The sequence below is a fragment of the Scedosporium apiospermum genome (assembly GCF_000732125.1).
Source record: "Scedosporium apiospermum strain IHEM 14462 chromosome Unknown SEQ_SAPIO_0089, whole genome shotgun sequence".
Classification (NCBI taxonomy): Eukaryota; Fungi; Ascomycota; class Sordariomycetes; order Microascales; family Microascaceae; genus Scedosporium; species Scedosporium apiospermum.
In genome coordinates, this window is record NW_015971790.1 from 633,809 (window position 1) to 650,568 (window position 16,760).

At 51.3% G+C, this 16,760-nt stretch overlaps 3 protein-coding genes and 1 pseudogene across 3 annotated transcripts; 2 read left to right on the top strand and 2 right to left on the bottom strand.

Moving 5' to 3' along the window:
• Positions 1 to 25: 25 nt before the first annotated feature.
• On the bottom strand, positions 26 to 860 carry SAPIO_CDS3873 (uncharacterized protein; the record flags this gene model as incomplete). The annotated part of the gene is made up of 2 exons (XM_016786562.1): positions 26 to 701; positions 796 to 860. The coding sequence occupies 2 exons, from the start codon at positions 858 to 860 to the stop codon at positions 26 to 28; spliced, it is 741 nt and encodes a 246-aa protein (XP_016643905.1).
• Positions 861 to 2,078: 1,218 nt separating this feature from the next.
• Positions 2,079 to 5,501, top strand: SAPIO_CDS3874 (uncharacterized protein; the record flags this gene model as incomplete). Its single annotated transcript, XM_016786563.1, has 4 exons — positions 2,079 to 2,151; positions 2,216 to 2,655; positions 2,713 to 4,422; positions 5,040 to 5,501. 4 exons carry the CDS (start codon positions 2,079 to 2,081, stop codon positions 5,499 to 5,501), a joined length of 2,685 nt encoding a protein of 894 aa, XP_016643906.1.
• Positions 5,502 to 7,259: 1,758 nt separating this feature from the next.
• On the bottom strand, positions 7,260 to 8,297 carry SAPIO_CDS3875 (annotated as a pseudogene; the record flags this gene model as incomplete).
• A 5,646-nt stretch (positions 8,298 to 13,943) lies between these two features.
• Positions 13,944 to 16,348, top strand: SAPIO_CDS3876 (uncharacterized protein; the record flags this gene model as incomplete). The annotated part of the gene is made up of 3 exons (XM_016786564.1): positions 13,944 to 14,357; positions 14,455 to 15,909; positions 16,094 to 16,348. 3 exons carry the CDS (start codon positions 13,944 to 13,946, stop codon positions 16,346 to 16,348), a joined length of 2,124 nt encoding a protein of 707 aa, XP_016643907.1.
• Between the last annotated feature and the right edge of the window lie 412 nt (positions 16,349 to 16,760).

The following is a 16,760-nucleotide window of genomic DNA, read 5'->3' on the forward strand; positions in this document are numbered from 1 at the left end:
CTTCATCGGGTCTCTTTTCTACTTCTCACATATTCATCAACCCGCCCAAATCCCTCTCCATAGCCCTCAACCTCTCCTGCAACTCTCTCTTCCTCCCCTCCAGCTCCCTCACCTCCTCCTCCTCCCCCCTCAGCCCCTCCTCCGTCCAAACGTCCTCCTCCTCCTCTTCCTCCTCCTCCTCCTCCCCCTCCCTCCAATCCTTACTCATCGCCTCCAAAGCCTCCCCCTGCTCCCTCACCCTCCCCTCATAATACTCCATCGTCCCCCTCAAATCCGCCTCTCGCCCCCTCAACTCCGCAATCCGTCTCCTCGCCCCCGGCAACTCATAAACCCCACACAACGTCTCGGCCCCGCGCAGCAACACCTCGATGTCGACGTCGTCCCGCGAGGAAGAGGAGAGTTCGGCGCGCCGGAGGCGCTCGTGCATGGGGGCGCCGAGGACGGCTGCTACGGCTGTGTTGCGGCGGGCGGAGGCGCGGGTGGGGGGCCCGCCGGTTGTTACTTCGCCGGAGGAGACGTTGAAGACTGTTTGGCGGCGGGAGGAGCGTGTGGAGGTCTCTTCGGGAGCTGGTTTGGTGGGTGGTGGTGGCGGGGGTGGGACGGAGAAGAGGGCGCGTTCGTGGGGTTCTGTGTCGCGGAGGAGGGTGGTGATGTCGTGGCTGGAGAGGAGTGCGTTGGTGAAGATTTTGGGAGGCGGGAAGCTTTGATGGGGTGTTAGCTCTTCTTTGTTCGCTGTGTGGGAAAAGGGGAAGGGGGTTTTCTTGCGGGGTTTGATTTTGGAGGGGAGGTACGTACGGGAGGGAATCTATCCCTTCGCATGAGTATGCGATTTGTTCTAGATGTGCCGAGAGGAGCGACATGGTTGCGGAGGGTGGAGGGATTGCGAGAAAGGGAATGTTGTCCGTGGTCGGAGTTGTGATGGATGCGCAACCAGCGCGTTCGAGCCACTTGCACCAAACCAAGGTGGAGCTATTTTCTGGGTATACTCTCAACTTTCCAAGTTAAAATTGACCACCTGAATGTAGTCTAGAAATCCTTAGATCAGGAAAAGAGGCAATTGCTTGAACAATTCCTTTTAGTTCGATGTGGTCTTGGTCGAGGTCCAGGTCAAAGTGTGGTGTTTGTTAAGAAACCCCACCAAAGCTCGTAAACAATGACTTCGGAGCTTGTGCCTCAACGACATCATTAATCGTTGGTAGCCGGCCACCTGCCGCGACGTTGTTGACAGCTGTAACCCCACTCTCAGTGCTTAGCGGAAGCGCGCTGCAACTGAACTGCGGGCCAGGCCAGCGGGGAGCTCGCTACAATTGTAGCCAGCCTCAGAACGCAGTCCCTTACAGAAAAGAGCCTGAACGAGACACTTTGTCCACGTCCACTACAACTTTGGGTGGACACTTTATACGTAAAGTCCATGTGCCGATTTTGATGTGTCCAATTTCTTCTCCTTTTGGGGAAATCGCGGATGGGAACCTAGCGTCGTTGGGAACCTAGAGAAATCCTTGCTGAACCCTACATACTTGACGAGGCTTATTGGGCGCACACGATTGAAGCGCTGTTCGATAAGGCAATGTTTCTACTGTACTGTTCAGGGCTATTCATCTAAAGGGAGGAGGAAGAAACGAAAGGAATTGGGGTTAATGGCGAATCAATGCTGTGGATTATGAACAGGTGGGTTGAGTCTTTGACATGTTCGCTTGAGTTGAGATGAAGGACGCGGGGTTGGGGACGGAGGGTGATGAGGCTGCAACCCTGATTGGGGAAGGGCTACTATCACGTGCGACTCGATGGGCTTTAGAAACCGGAAGCGCTGTTGATGGATGAAGATGTCCTTTCTCAGATTCGGGGAGGAGCTGAAGACTATCTACGGATTTGCGATCAGGGCCAGATGGCAACCCGCGAATTGTCACGACGAGACAAGATTGCGCTCCACGTATGTCTGGTGATAAGAGAGCGTCTCTCTCCGTTGGAGCCAAGTTTGCGCCTTGCAGTCGAGGAGAAGTCGTTCTCCATTAGAGATATCTACGATATCTCCTCTTCATCATAAAGGTTGCAACGGCACTTGCAGATTACTAGCTGCCATGGGGACCCCCTTCTCCCAAGCTCAGCCAACGGGAAATGAACCCAGAGTCGTCCCTACAACTGACGGTCAGAGTTAGTTCTATCAACGTTAAATGTCTGTGATGAGGAAGTGTTTGTAGCTAAGAATATTTCCTAGCAACCGACTCTCGCGTCGCTGGTACCAAGGAGGGCGTGGCATCGTCAATTAGCAGCAAAGTTGAATCATCGACTGACACGGATGACTTGACGAGTGAACAGCATGATAACTCAATAGAAGAGGAAATTCGCCGCGTCTGGATTTTGAACCTCTCCATGAGGTTCAGGAACGATTCAAACAGGGAGAAATTTTTCGTTACTTACATACAGTCTCCTTCACATTGGAGGAGAGTCACAGTCTTTCTCGACTATCGAAATGTCCCAGACACGTCTTTGGAAGCAGACATCTCAAGGGCCAAGCTACAAAGCGACAAGTCGGCCTTGATCTACAAAGGTATTCGAGAAAGCCTGCAAACCATACGGTTCTACAATACCGTCACAAACCTGAGATTGCAAACTGTGGAGGGAACGCTCCATGTTCACGTAGCCGAAGACTCCAATGTGAGAACATTCTTTCAGTTATCCTCCAACCATCGCTTGGCATGCTAACGTCTTTAGGAAATCATTGACTATCCTAGTCTTGACAATTTCCAGGATCTTCCATGTCGGCACGTCCCGGAAGACGCCATCGAGTTTGATTCTCACATCTCCGGCTTTGTCTACCAGGTCAAGGTGGACGGCCAAGTCCTGGCCAGAAAAGACATATCAGGCCCCGATCACGTAAGGCAATTTGTGAAAGAAATAAGAGCCTTGGGCGACCTTCGCAACTCCCGATTTATCATCCATCTCGATGGAGTGGTCTTGAGCCAGGATGGAAAACGAGTCAAGGGGTTTCTAATGCCACTTTGTGAGGGCGGTACTCTCGATGATGTGATATATGACAACGCGGGTAGCCTCCCATGGTCGCAACGGTTGAAATGGGGTTATCAGATTGTCAATGCTCTTTTGCAAATTCACGAGACTGGCATTGTCCACGGCAACCTAAACTTGTCAAAAATTGCATTGGACGACAATGACGATATCAACATCTTCGGATTCGGCAGCTTGGAGATAGACACGGGCTGGGAGCCTCCTGAAACTGAACAGTTCATCCAACATGGAGGCGGTTTGCGCATGTATCAGAGTCCCAAATCTGATATATATCAGTTAGGAATGGTTCTGTGGGCCCTTGCGAGCCAGGTATATGATCCGGAATCATCGGCCAAGCCACTCCAGCTGACGGAGGAAATGGAAACCTCGGAATGGTACAAGTTCATTGTCGAACTGTGTCTTTCTCCGAATCCTCGACTGCGGCCGTATGCCACCACTTTGCTTCTTTTGTGGAAGCGTTCAGAATTATCGGACTCCTTAAGTGGCCGAATGCCGGGGGCAGGATCTACAGCATTCGGCAGCTCCCCCAGTTCAATGCTCGGTGACAGTAACGATGACGATCTTTTCGACACGTCTAGCATTAAGTCCATCGACACCTCCGTTTCAGCCAATTCGACGAACTCTGCCATCGTCAAAGACGCGACGGATAGCTTCGTGGATCTCCTCGACGAATCTATGAACCTTACTAGCGTCGTCCAGAAAGCTCTCGAGCAGAAGAAATTAGACCCCAATGCACTCAGGAACGGCGTCCGTCGGCTGCTCAAGCTTTTCTCGAGAGACCTATCCTCGGAGCTTCCCTCACCCGAGTATCGAGATGCCTGTAACTTCTTCATGTCGTCCTCGCGGCAAATATCATATGAGATTGCAGCCCGTGCTGGGATAAAGATGCCTTCCGATGTGGAGAAAATCTCGCCCAAGGAGATTGAAACGGGTACTTCAAGGACTTCTCGCGAAAGGAACAAAATCATCCAAGTTTTCGACGATGAATCAGACGCCGAAGAAGAAGAGGGTCCCGTTTCGGAAGATGACGCTGGCGTTCATCCCCGGATTTCCGTCCTTCGTGAAGTCATTGCATTAAGTGAGGCCTTTCAGCTATTCATGTCCAACGTCTACACATTGATCCATCCTAGTTTTGAATCTCGCCTTAAACGTGTAAGCCAGGTCGTGGCCGAGAAAGGTGCGGAGATCGATCCGGATGGATCACTCGCAGAAATCGTCGCGGAGCTGCTCTATTCCCAACCGTCAACCATTACCCTCTCTGATATGAATTCGATGTCGTGGATAGATGCGGGTAAATGCTGGGTCGAGAATTACACACAGCAAAACTGGGAATGGTGGCCGCTGATGCCAACCCAGGCGAGAGTTCCCACTGGTAAGGCCAAGCTTCTCTGGCGATGTGTAAGTCTTCAACGTACGAGTTACTGAAAAGAAAAAAAAAAAAAAAAAAAAGGGGGTCTGATGATATCTAGCTTTGCGGCGAGATACGAACAGCAGTATTACCTGAGGAATACGCTCGTTATATCCTCAAAATCAGACAAGAAACAACACACGCACCTTCAGATACCCAAACACCTCGACCTCCGGCTTCGGTACAACCACCACCAACAACATTAAGCACGTCGCAATCCGGTAGAACGAGATATGTCGGGGCGCCTCAGTCAAGTGCTATGGCAGGAAAATACAGACCTGTTCCACGCCCCAATCCCCCCAGCACCTTCCATTCACCAGTAACGCCGAGTCCTTCTCAGGATAGATATGTACTTTTCGTAGTGCATGCCTCGACTCTCCATCTCCATGAGATTGAATCGACAGGGTTGTGTAACGAAGGTCTCTTTCAAAGAATGAGAGAGGAATACTCTCGGACCAGAGGGTGGCTCAGAAGCTGGTGTGGATTAATGGTATATTCCCACTGCGACTTCTACAAGGTTTGTGCTTTGTTCTCAATTACTGAATCTTCCCATCATGCTGCTCGATCACGTTTTTCCATTTAATTCTACTGACGGGAAGGCTGTTAGTTCGAGGCATGGCACAAGGGCCGATACACCGAACGCGGTACCGGCATCCCCGCCGAGGATAACCATGAGTACTTCTATCTGCCCAAACCCATGGACCGTGTGCCTCCCGTATCAAAACACGAGTTTTATGACAGATTTTACCAGCGCGTCAGGTCGGAAGGCTGCATCCTGGGGGGATCTCGGAGCTGCACAGAGACGGATGCGGTTGAAAGAATCCCTCAAAAGAAACACACTATTAGCACCGCCCACAATCCTCGGCCCCAATTCTACGGCATCATTGCTAGAGAGAAGAAATCCGGCCTTCGTATGGTGATTTACATATTGGTCTCATCTATTCCGGGCACTATATTCTTCTTCCTCTGGTTATTTCGCTGGGACCATGAGAGTCTGCAGGATGCCTCCGTCCTGCTCCTGATCTCATTTACTCTTCTCGGGCTGCTTTATGCTACACAGCTTCTTTAGGATGCCGGCATTTATGAAAGCCGTTAGAAACTGCCATCACGGTTTCTGTTAGTTCGACAGTCAAGTCGTGGCGTGGTGATTGAGTTTCGCCTGAGGCCTGGCATTAATTGGCCTGTCGTCGCGTCCTCGCTGACAGCTGCTACCCCGCTCTTATCGATAAGCTTAGCTCCCCCACGCATCAGTTCCCGATCTCGCCGAAATCCCTCAGCTGCATCACCAGCTTCTCTCACACGAAAGAAGAAGGGGCATCGTCAAAGACCGGTACCTCAAGTGCTGCTGATTCTGTCTCACTATCTGCTCGGTCTAAAGTACCAATACACTACACTGCGACGCGTCTGTTATCATCAATCATCCTAGCTTGAATACTTCGAAGTTCCTCGCCCATAGTAGTTCCCATTCATCATGCTACTTATACATCCCAGCCATCGAGGCCTTCGCTCCCTTCTCTGGCCCATACCCCACGGAGAAGCAAAGTGAGGCCCTTATCCATTATCCGGGGATGTTACACCAGCTAAGGCAAAGAATATCAATGTTCCCTTGCCCTAGCTAGAGGTTGGTGCGCGTCATCTCGTCACATCAACACGACGTAACGCCATGGATACATGTATAAATACATCGAGCTTTTCGAAGGCATCCCGATTTAGGTACCTGTGTAGAGGTAGAGTTCCTCGAACTGTCAATGTGCATTTCCAAATCTGAGAGCCACGTCACAGTCGATGAGATCCGAGCTTCGTGGATCATCACCCTAAGTTGTTTGTAGACGGCGATTATGACCCTCGCGTTCCGGAAATCGGAAAATGACCGCGCCATTTCCGCCCCAGATCGTCAGATCTCAAATAACATCAAGAATCTGCAACCGAATACAAAATAAGATATCAAAAAAATTCAATCGTCATATAAGCAAGTCTATCAGCATATGTATCGCTCAAAAAAAAATGAAAACGAAGAAAGAAACAGAAACAGAAAATCACTCATAAAACATCAAAACCGTATATGACGTCCCAGAAAGTAATACCCTTGACACCCACCCGGTCGTCCCATCCCATTTTCCCCATTCATCCGAAAAAGAGACAAAAAACACCCCTTGGCCTTTTTTATGTAGAAAAAAAAAACACAACAGGGCCATTTTTTGCTTTTAAACCCATTTCGTTGCCTCGCCCCTTGCCCAGTGAACCCCCCTGTGCCCGCTGTATGCTTCCGTGAACAAGACATCCAAAGGGTGAGATGTCCAGATGGGACATCCAAGAAAGATAGGAAAGAAGAAAAAAAAAAAAAAAAAAAACTCGCTTCGCCCCGCAATGGTCTAGAGGTATCAATACCCATTCAAATGGACAATCCATGATCGACATGAGAGTAGGACGTGCAAAACAATAACCAAGAAAGAGCAGGAAAATTTGGGAGAAACGACGTGGTGCCTGAGTCCGGAGAGAATCAAAGAAAGCGAGAAAAGAGCCTGAGCTCGAATCTCTTCTATCAAAAAAGAAACAAATTGTGGTAAAATAGTTGATATCGGATAGCTTCATCATCAACATGTGGTGGGGGTTTGATCGATGGCATGCCGAGGTCATATGAAAAAGGACCTTTATGACTGCAACAGCCATGTGTAGAGGTGCAGAGTTATACCCAATATTGTGTACCTGGCTGTTGAGCAACTTTCAAGATGCAGGGGAGTTTCGTAGTGTAGTTAGTGTAGACTCCGGTAGACTCTAGTCGTGGATGCTTCTTTGTCATCATCGCGAAGAAGCCATTGGTGTCTTGTTAGTCCGAATCAACTTCCATTATCTCCTCAATGTCGAAATACGGCAACTCCCTCGCAAAGTTGAATTCCTGTTCCTCCTCATCGCTGTTGGGCTCCTCGACCTCGGGGATTCTCTCGGGCGGATGATCGTGGAAGATGCTCTCGCGTCTCTCGCCGAGACGCCGTTTCATTCGGCGATGGTCCATGGGGCATTCCCCATTCTCGAATGGCTTCAAATCCTCGTGGTCAGAGTCCCCTCGCTCGCTAATCGTTCTCTTGCCGATGCTGCTGCCGCGGCTGATTCGGTTCCGCCGCTTGAGCTCCTTCTGCCACATCATAAATTCACGCAGCGCGTCCTCATCGCCCTTGTACTCATCGTCCGAGTCATTACCGCAGGCCAGGTTCTGCATGCTATTGACGAGCCCCCCAAATCGAGACGCGGGCTTTTTATTACGTGCGTTGCCAGCTCCGCTGCGGGATGACGGCCGACTTCGTTCGGAGTCCGCGTCCTCGTAACCGTTGGGCTTCAGGGCCCCCTCCCTGTCGCTATCCATAGGATCAAAGTCGCTAAGCTCCTCGATCTCTAAGTCCACACGGGTGTGCGACATCACGACGCGAGGAGAAGCTCGGCCGGTAGTGACTGGCCGGAGCGACGATGGAGAATGAGAGTCGGATTCCGAATCCGATCCGCTAGATAGTGATGGGTCCATGATGTCGTCATCGGAAGGTTTAGGATCCGAAGAGTCAGAGGTTGATGGTTGTGGGGATAGTGGAGGGTACCCGACAGTAGGTGGTACGGTGTGACCGGTGGAAATTGGGGATGGAACGGGGGGGCGGGAGAACCTAGGGTGGGAGTGGTGGAGTGGCATACGATTTTGGGAAAGCGGCGGCGGTGGTGGTTGTCGTCGCGATCTCGGAACTTGGTCTTTTTCGTTGATGTTGGCCTTACGGTGGGCCGCCGGTGAGGTTATCGGGGTTTCTGGCGGTGACGCCGTCCCAAGCTTCAAATTGGCCGCCGGTTGTCGAGCCGCCTTTGTCTTGGGTGTTTTTTTACCCATGGTCTGTTCGGCCTTTGTTTTAGAAGAAAACCTTTTCGTCTTCTTTTTTTGATTTTTTTTTCTCCTTCTTTTTCCTTTCTTTTTTTTAAACAGACCAAAAAGAGCGGCTGCCCTGCCCTGGTGGCGGTGGGAGAGAACGCGACACCGCTGTATCCTCAGCGAAGGAGCCAAGTCCGGCGAAGAGGAACTACTTGCAGAGGTAGGGTAGCAAGGGAAAATGATGAAGTTCGAATTGCCTAGAACTCGAGAGACCCAGACCGGGGGCTTCAGAGACAAGGCGCGGGGGGGCAGTGGTCTCAATTTCTGGCGTCGGTATGTTTCGATCGATTTTCCTTATCGATTGAATCGTCGCCCGAATGTGGGGTAAAAGCAAGTCGAGGGGGAAAAAAATGTATTCGGCAGCGCGGGGGTTTCGAGGGTGAGATGACGGCGAGGTGAGCCGTCTGTGTTCGTGCCTTCTTTTTATTCGTCCTCAAGAAATCCCTCCGTCTTTGCCACTATGCTTGCTTCCCTATTGTTGGCAGAGTCGGCAGAGATAAAAGAAGAAGGGCAAATAAAAAACTAGTGTCGAGGACGTAACAATCCGATTCGGTGAGTTGATTGTCCAAGGTGCTGTACTGGGCCGTACTCATAAAAGCCAGCCTAACGTTTTGAGTAAATGAGAATAGTAGACGCGAAGAAGCAGATGCAATTCTCGTCTACAACGTAAAAATGTAAAAAGAAGAGCGAGATCAAGGAGCCGACAACCGAAGGGAAAACCTCCAACGAGGGAAAAGCAATTGGTTGAGGTTGGATTTCATGATAGAGTATTGGTGGACGGCTGAGAGACGGGCGGTCAAAAGTTGGAAAAAGAAGGGGAAGCTGTTGCCAGAGAAATCAACCCTTCTTTTTTTGTGTGTGCGTATGTGGATGTGTTGTTATGTGTATGTGCAGAGTGCAGAGTGCAGGCTTGGGGTGGGAGGAGAGGGATGAGATGGTTGCGGGTTGCGGGTTGCGGGTTGCGGATAAGAGAGGGTCCAAGACAAAGTCTAGGCGGAGGGGGAGGAAAAAAATAAGAAGAAAAAAGAATAATGATGACAGCCGGCAGGGGAGGATGCAGATGCAGGCGCAGATGCAGATTCAGTGCAGGTCTGGCCTCTAGACCTTTATTTTGCTGTTAGGCGATGCCAGATTTGGTGGACTGAGGGGCGAATACACTGCAGCAGAGGAGATCCGAGGGTTCAATGCCGTCTCTGTCGCTGGGTTGAAGATTGTCGATTTGAAGATTGTGGGAATAGTAACTAGGTGTAGATAAATGCTTGTGGACGGATGAAGGGGAGAAACTGAGTTGTTGAGGGCTTGTGATTGTGCCAATAGGCCGAGGGCAGGAAGAGACGAGAGATATTATTCCACGACTCGCAGATGGCCAGATCAAGGATGGGGGGTTTGCGGGGATGGCGAAATAGAAATAAAGATGCAGAAGATGCTTGGGAAAAGCTTCAAATGATGTTTGGCTCAAGTTTTGTTGGCGAGGAGCAAGCGCACAATAAATTGAGGCTTTGCTCAGTCTGGGCAACAAGCACGAGAGTTGTTCCTTCCGGACTCGCGATGGCGGAGAAGGAGCAACAGACAGTATTGTTGAGTGAAAGAGCAGGAACGTCCTGGGTCCGGGGTGGGACGGAGGGAGAATGGCAGGAGCGACGATGCAGAATGTCGCTCGTGGGTTATAAATCTTGCCGTCTTCCCAACAAGATCGAGATGGCTGCGGGTGTCTTGTATTTTATGTGCTGAAAGCGCACCCAGAAAATCTATGGGTGCATATATCAAAATGCCCAGATATCAGATGCGTGTGCGCAGACGCTCCGATCTAGATTTGCGCGGCAGGCCGGCAAACCTGTTTAGGGAGGCGAATGCGCGGGTGCGCGTGGGTTCGGTGGAATGCGGGTGGATAATATACTTCTCCCTTTTCTGCGCGCATATGAGACTAGAGTTAGTATGACGATGACGGGGAACACAACACAGAAGCACTGCTTCGGGGGTAGGCTGACGATGCGCCCTCACTTGGCGGGCACCTGGACTTGTGTCGCAGTAGTAGATGAAGATGACGCACAGGAGAATCCAAGGCAATAGGGCCTATCGAGGATGAAAACGCAGACCGTCGAATCGGCGGTTGGTCTTCAGTGGGATCCGGGAAAACCAAAGGGAAAACAGAAGAAAGAAGAAAAAGAAGATGTAAGACCAAGGAAAACGGCGAGAAATCCGGCCTTTGGCAGTATAAACTGGATCGAGCCTCCTGGAATGGTGAACGGACCGTGTTCTGGGCGACCTAACCAATATGGCGTAGCTTCAACCTTGCAATAGGTCTAGATGCTTTTGCAATCGTTTGAAACTGACGATTGATCTGATGCGATGCGTGGCTAAAGGTCCACGAGATCAATCAAGACTACAGCACAGGGCAGGAAACCAGGGATAGGGGCCAGGGCAGGGTAGTATTCGGTGGTTACAACAGCTCGATCGCTTCAGGAAAGCCAAGCTGTGAAAGTCAAGTACTCGAAGGAGTCGAGATAGGGAAAATAACTCAAAGTTGTGCGGGACAATGGATCGAGTCCGATCTTGGGCCACAACTCTCTTATACTTTTTGATTTCCTATTATCCTTGTCCTTTACTATTTCGAAGATTTCAACAAAGTCCCGAGAGAAGGGCATGGAAGAAAAGAAGAGACCAGGGATGGATGCGATGAATGCCCGTCCCTCGCATTCTCCTTCCCTACAACCACTCCACGGGCGATGATCCCCTGTGCGAGCCACGCCCCTAAAAACCTCCCATCTCAACCGAGGGAAGCAACGCCATCCTTGCGAACCCCGGCCAAACGACGTCGCCAACTGGTACCAACGAAGGAGCCAAGGAGACCAAGGGGAGTACCCTTATAAAATTGGCTCCGGCTCGGCGGGAAAGGAGGGGGTGGTTTTGGTGGGAGGAGAGGGTTATGATACAAGAGAACAATGCTGCAAAGTGGCCTGGCCCATAATGGCACCCATCAACCTGCTCCATAATCATATGCAGAGCGGCTTCGACGAGTGCCTTTTGGGCAGCAATGCTCCTGGACGGATCGCGACTGGGCACCTCCTGTGACCAATGTAATAAGCGCATCCCGAGAACCGGCTCAACTAGTAGTTTCGCAACTGTACGAGAGCTGTGGTTTCCGCTCGGGTGCTCTTAATTTATTGCTTTAGGGTCCAACTTATGTGGGACGCACTTCGTAGTGTTGAGCAGTCGACGATGGCAATGGCCTTTCGCTGTTTTTGCCCTTGCACTCAGAGATGAAAGCCCACCGATAACAGCCCAGCCATGGCAAAACGACACCAGGCCGTAATTGCTTATACTGACCCCATGCCTGGGTACGGAGTATCATGGCTTCATACATGTGAGAAAACATATGCACCATATTAATATTATACTAAGCCCAAAAGAAGGGCAAGGTTTGTTTGTGTAACAAAAGACTTCCAAGCTTCGAACTTGTTACGTGCTACTTGTGCTGATTTCAGTTAGAAAACACATCAACGTCCAGGAACAGGAACGCGACAACCGAAAAATCCGACATAAACTAGTTCCAAGAAGCTCGATGGAAGCAAAGTGATACCTCGTAGTAAACTAACGGCCCGGTAGCTCCCGGTCTAGACCGTCCAAGATTTCACTGGAAGAGCTCACCCAACCAGGTCCAGGGCCAGGCATACCAGCTAACCGCCAGTGTGGGTTTGATGTGCCATATGCATCCCCTAGTGATCACGACGGGAGCTCTGAGAGGCTGGCGTCGCCTTCAACAAAAACGAAGAGGCGAAAGAAGAAAAATTTTTTCGTCCCTCTTCGCCCGAGTGTGTCAAAGCCGCTCTGCGTTGTCAAGAGCCCCCATAACTGCTGTCTGCGAGTTAGCCTGCCTTGCCGAACGGTTGCTTACCTTCCAATTCGGCGTTCCAGTTTTAGTATCAATCACAATATATACCCACACCCTCGCAGCTGAATGTGAAGATGTGGATGTGATCGGGTCTCAATGGGACCAGTAAGACGGAGGAGATGGCAGAGAACTCATGATAGGGAGCAGCACGGCAAGCAGTCTAGTCCAATGCCTTCTTGAATAATGTAATACATTGAAATATTATTCGCACGCCCACTTCGTACGAAGTCGTCCATATCAGTGCTTTAGTGAACCCGATTTCAATGTTGTGTTCTAGAAATAAATCCGGGTAGGGCTCAAAGGTGCCATGGATCCGCTTCGGTATCAGAGCACCACGTATCTCTGACGACCATCAGCATCTCTGGCACTGACTCACTAGATGCACGCACATACCTCTTCTGGGCACGGCAGGGAACAAGTGAATGAGGGGTGAGCCATCAAGAGCAAAAGGCTAGGCAACCACCGCCAGCGACAACGGAGGCTAGAGTCAATCGACAGTGGATGGGCACCGGCGTGGAAATAAACGAAGACACCCCTCAACCAGGCATCTACATCTACACTAGTGTCCAGTGCCCACCAGCCTAACTGCCAGCTGTGTGACGGGCGTGCGGCGAGCGAGGGCTTCCGCTGCTGTAACGTGCAGCACACACATTAGTGCTGCTCGACCACGAGGGGCTCTGCTGTTTAAGTCAAAATTGCTTGAGAGACTCCATCGAATGCAATGTACGAAGTAGCGCGAGGTAAAATCAAATCAATGCCCCGTCGAGTTGATGGCTCCCGGCAACTCGTCTTCCCCATACGTCATCGTGCTGGCAGCTGCAAAATACGAAGGACACCCGCACGACCTCAATGAGAGAGCAATGAGTCTACATGGTAGTGATACTCCCATGTCGGTAACCAGCATCGTTGAGGTGTTGACTTTACTATTGAGAGACTTCGGGAGTATTCTGCGAATACTATATAGCGATTATTCGCCGCTGGAGGGAAAGAAGGGCACCGTCTAACACTCCGTCAATTCTGGGTCATCATTGTTACTACTAACCCGGTGCCAGTGCAGCACAAGAGTCGTTCGGATTCATACCGAGGTTGACAATTCCCCGGGTTTAAACCATGAATCCAGAATCCTGCCCGTTTCCATAATTATGTCGATGTGATACCGACTTCCAATGGATCTTCAAATCTAAACTACGAAAGACGGCAGGGGCGATGGATTTGTCTACTGACCCAGACCTTGGAGATTTAGCGGCTCTCACAGTCGTCGAGAAAAGCCCAAGGAGCGATGTCGATTTAGCCGATATTTAAGCGACATACAGTCCAACCTCATCCACGCTCTACCATAAACTGTGATGCATCCCAAGAGCTTGAATCACCGTCGAGGTGGACAAAGTCATTTCATCGATCATGGACTGCCCGTTTCATCTTTGATATTATCCAAAATCAAAACCCGAACCATTTGATGCAGTATTTCATACTCATTTAATTTCTCTCCTTGCTCGAAGTCTGCCTCTCTTCGCTGCTAGTTTCCTCGCTAGTTTTCTCCACGCGTTTCGAGTCTCAAGCATCCTGCCGAAGATCAAGTCCCGAGCGCGAGTACCACCGCCATACGCTTAATATATAGATCTATCGAGCAATCGAAACCGCGTCCCTGAGTATTCCAGAATATACCATAGATCTATCACCTAGAGAAGAATAAAGCCGTCTACGTCGAAACAAACATGAACCCAGCCCAGCCTGGCGCGGGCCAACCTGGCCAAGGTGCTCCCGCGGGACAGGGTGCGGCCGCGGGACAGGCTAGACCTGTCCAGCTCCTTCGCCCCGAAATAATTGATAAGATCCCATACCTCACTCCCGATGAGAAGGTCAAGTTCTCGGCCGGTTTGAAGCAACTCTGGACCGCTCTGGAGTCGTTGCCCAAAGATTCTGCCGAAGCGGCCGCCACACGTACCCGAATCGCCGATTTCTCAAGAACCCTTATCCAGAAAACGCAAGCGAAGAATAGGCAAGCGCAAGCACAGGCCCACGCACAGGCTCAAGCGCAAGCTCAGGCACAGGCTCAGGCACAGGCTCAGGCTCAAGCTCAGGCTCAAGCTCAGGCTATGATGGCGCAGAAAGCTCAAGGACAACCACATGTACGGGATATATTTTCGCGGCTGCCAGCAGCCCCGCCCTGCTGCTATGCGGGGTACTTTATGTTGGGACAGACGGGCTAACAGATGACAACTCTAGAACGTAGCCGTTCCCCAGATGGGCATTGCCACCGCAGCGCCGACTGCCGCCACTACGCAGGCCGGAGAACAACCCATCCTTCCTGCGGCACCGACTCAGACTGCCCCTGCTAGAGCCGCTCCGGTACCCCAACCAACAGCTAAGCCTCCTGTCAAGGTCCCCGAGCATATTCTCAAGCATGTAAACCAAATGACATTCCATGTGCCACCTCACATGGCGGCTACGGGAGCAGATGTTGCTAAAGTCATGAACAATTTGCGGACGCAGTATGCAAAGGCACTTATGGCCATGGAAACCGCACGCACTAGGAATCAACAAATTGATAATCTGATCAAGGAGAGGAATGAGAAAGGAAATCCCCTTTCAGCTGAGGAGGCGAAGAGCTACCAGCTCGTTAAGGACCAGCAGCAGAGAGCCTACGATGATGGTAGGAAGTTCGTCGAAGGGCTTAGAAGGCAGCAAGAAGCTTTGAACAAGGCAAACTTGGAGAAGAAGGCCCAAGCTGCCGCTGCTTCTGGGCAGGCCCCCACCCCAACTCAACCTCCAGTTCAGCCTCAAGCTCCACCTCAGATTCAAGCACAACCACAACACCTGGGTCAACCTCAAGTCCAACCAGCTACACAAACACCAGTTCCAACTCCAGCTGTTGTGCAAAAAATTGCACCCAGCCCACACCTACAGACTCCACAAGCCATTCCTACCCCCGTGACTGCTGCTGCTGTTGAGGCTGCAAAGGCCCAGGCTGCTCAACTCGGGACTCCCACTCAACAGCAGGTGCGACCCAGTGCTCCAGCCAAACCAACCCTGGCAGCCCAGCAACAAGCTGTAGCGGCTGTCAAGACAGAGCAGGTACACCCCTCACCAGTCAACACTCAAGTCGCAGCAGCAACCGGCCAACACCCCTCCGCCTCGACCCCGACCGCGAGAGTCCAAACTCCCCAGGCAGGAACGCCCGTCTCGGCCAGCGCGCGCCCCCTAAGCATGTCAGCCGCCGTCAACCTCGCCAACCAGCGCGTGGCGCAGCCCGGAACGACGCCCACCGTCGGACAACCAACCGCGAACGGAACACCGGTCACCTCTGCCGCCGGCATCTCCCCAGCTTCTGCCGTCCACACGCACGCTCACCCCGTCTCCGTACAGACAACAGCTGCTGCGTCGTCATTCCCCGCCAAGATGCCCATTCCGAAACAACTCCCCGATAAGCTCACTCAGCCCGTCCAGCCCGTCACCGTTTCGGGTGGCGCTGGTCACGGCCGCCCCACATATACCGGCGGCACGGGAACAGCCGGCGGGGCTATCAGCCAGCCGGCTCTTCCCAAGGTGCCCGCTTATGTCTTCGAGTCCGAGGGAGAGCATGTTCTTAGCAAGAAGAAGCTGAATGAACTCGTTCGACAGGTTTGTGGCGGTTCTGCCGAGGGTCAGGAGGAGAATCTCCTTGCGCCCGAGGTCGAAGAGGTATGTGCTTCCAAGTGAATGAATATTGAGTTAATTTCGCTTCACGTGCATTGTTTCTCATTTATTTCATTTTAATTCAACAACTTATTGTATTTTATTTTCCTTATTCAATTTTCGTTTCATATCACACCCCTTTTCTTTTCATTCACTCACGCAGAGGTCCCTTTCTAACTTCTTTAAACAGAGCATGCTCCAACTTGCTGATAACTTCATGGACAACGTCATCGCCACGGCCTGCCGAAACGCCAAGGAGCGCGGCTCCAAGGTCCTCGAGATTCGCGACCTACAACTCGTCCTGGAGCGCGTGTACAACATCCGAGTCCCCGGCTACTCGAGCGATGAGCTCAGGACCGTCCGCAAGGTCCAGCCCGCGGCGGCTTGGATTTCCAAGATGAGTGCTGTCCAGGCCGCCAAGGTTATGCCCAGCAAGGAGGACTAGCGAAGAGCTTTGATCGGAGTCAGCGAATGGCTCTACTTGAGTCTCAGCGGAGGGGAGGAATGCCACTTGGACTGTGTGCTTTACGGATACTTTTTTTTTCCTTCTCATAACTTATTTTTCTTTATCATTGAGGCATCGGACGAAGGGTTTACTTTTTTACGTTTCTTGAAGGCGTTTCGAAGCGACGTTAGGGAAAACGTTCGGCATTAAAGGATCAATGGAATGGGGGCGAAATAGGCTTGTGGCACACGATCCTGTTCTAGGTCTATGGCAGGGTGGTTTTACATGTATGATTTCTTCGACGGTCCTAAGTACTTGATTGTTTTAATCTCGTGATCTCTTTTGCTTTTGTGTTCCTGCATAATTATCTGTGCTTAACGTGCGGGAGGTATTGGGCTTAAGAGGATCGGAG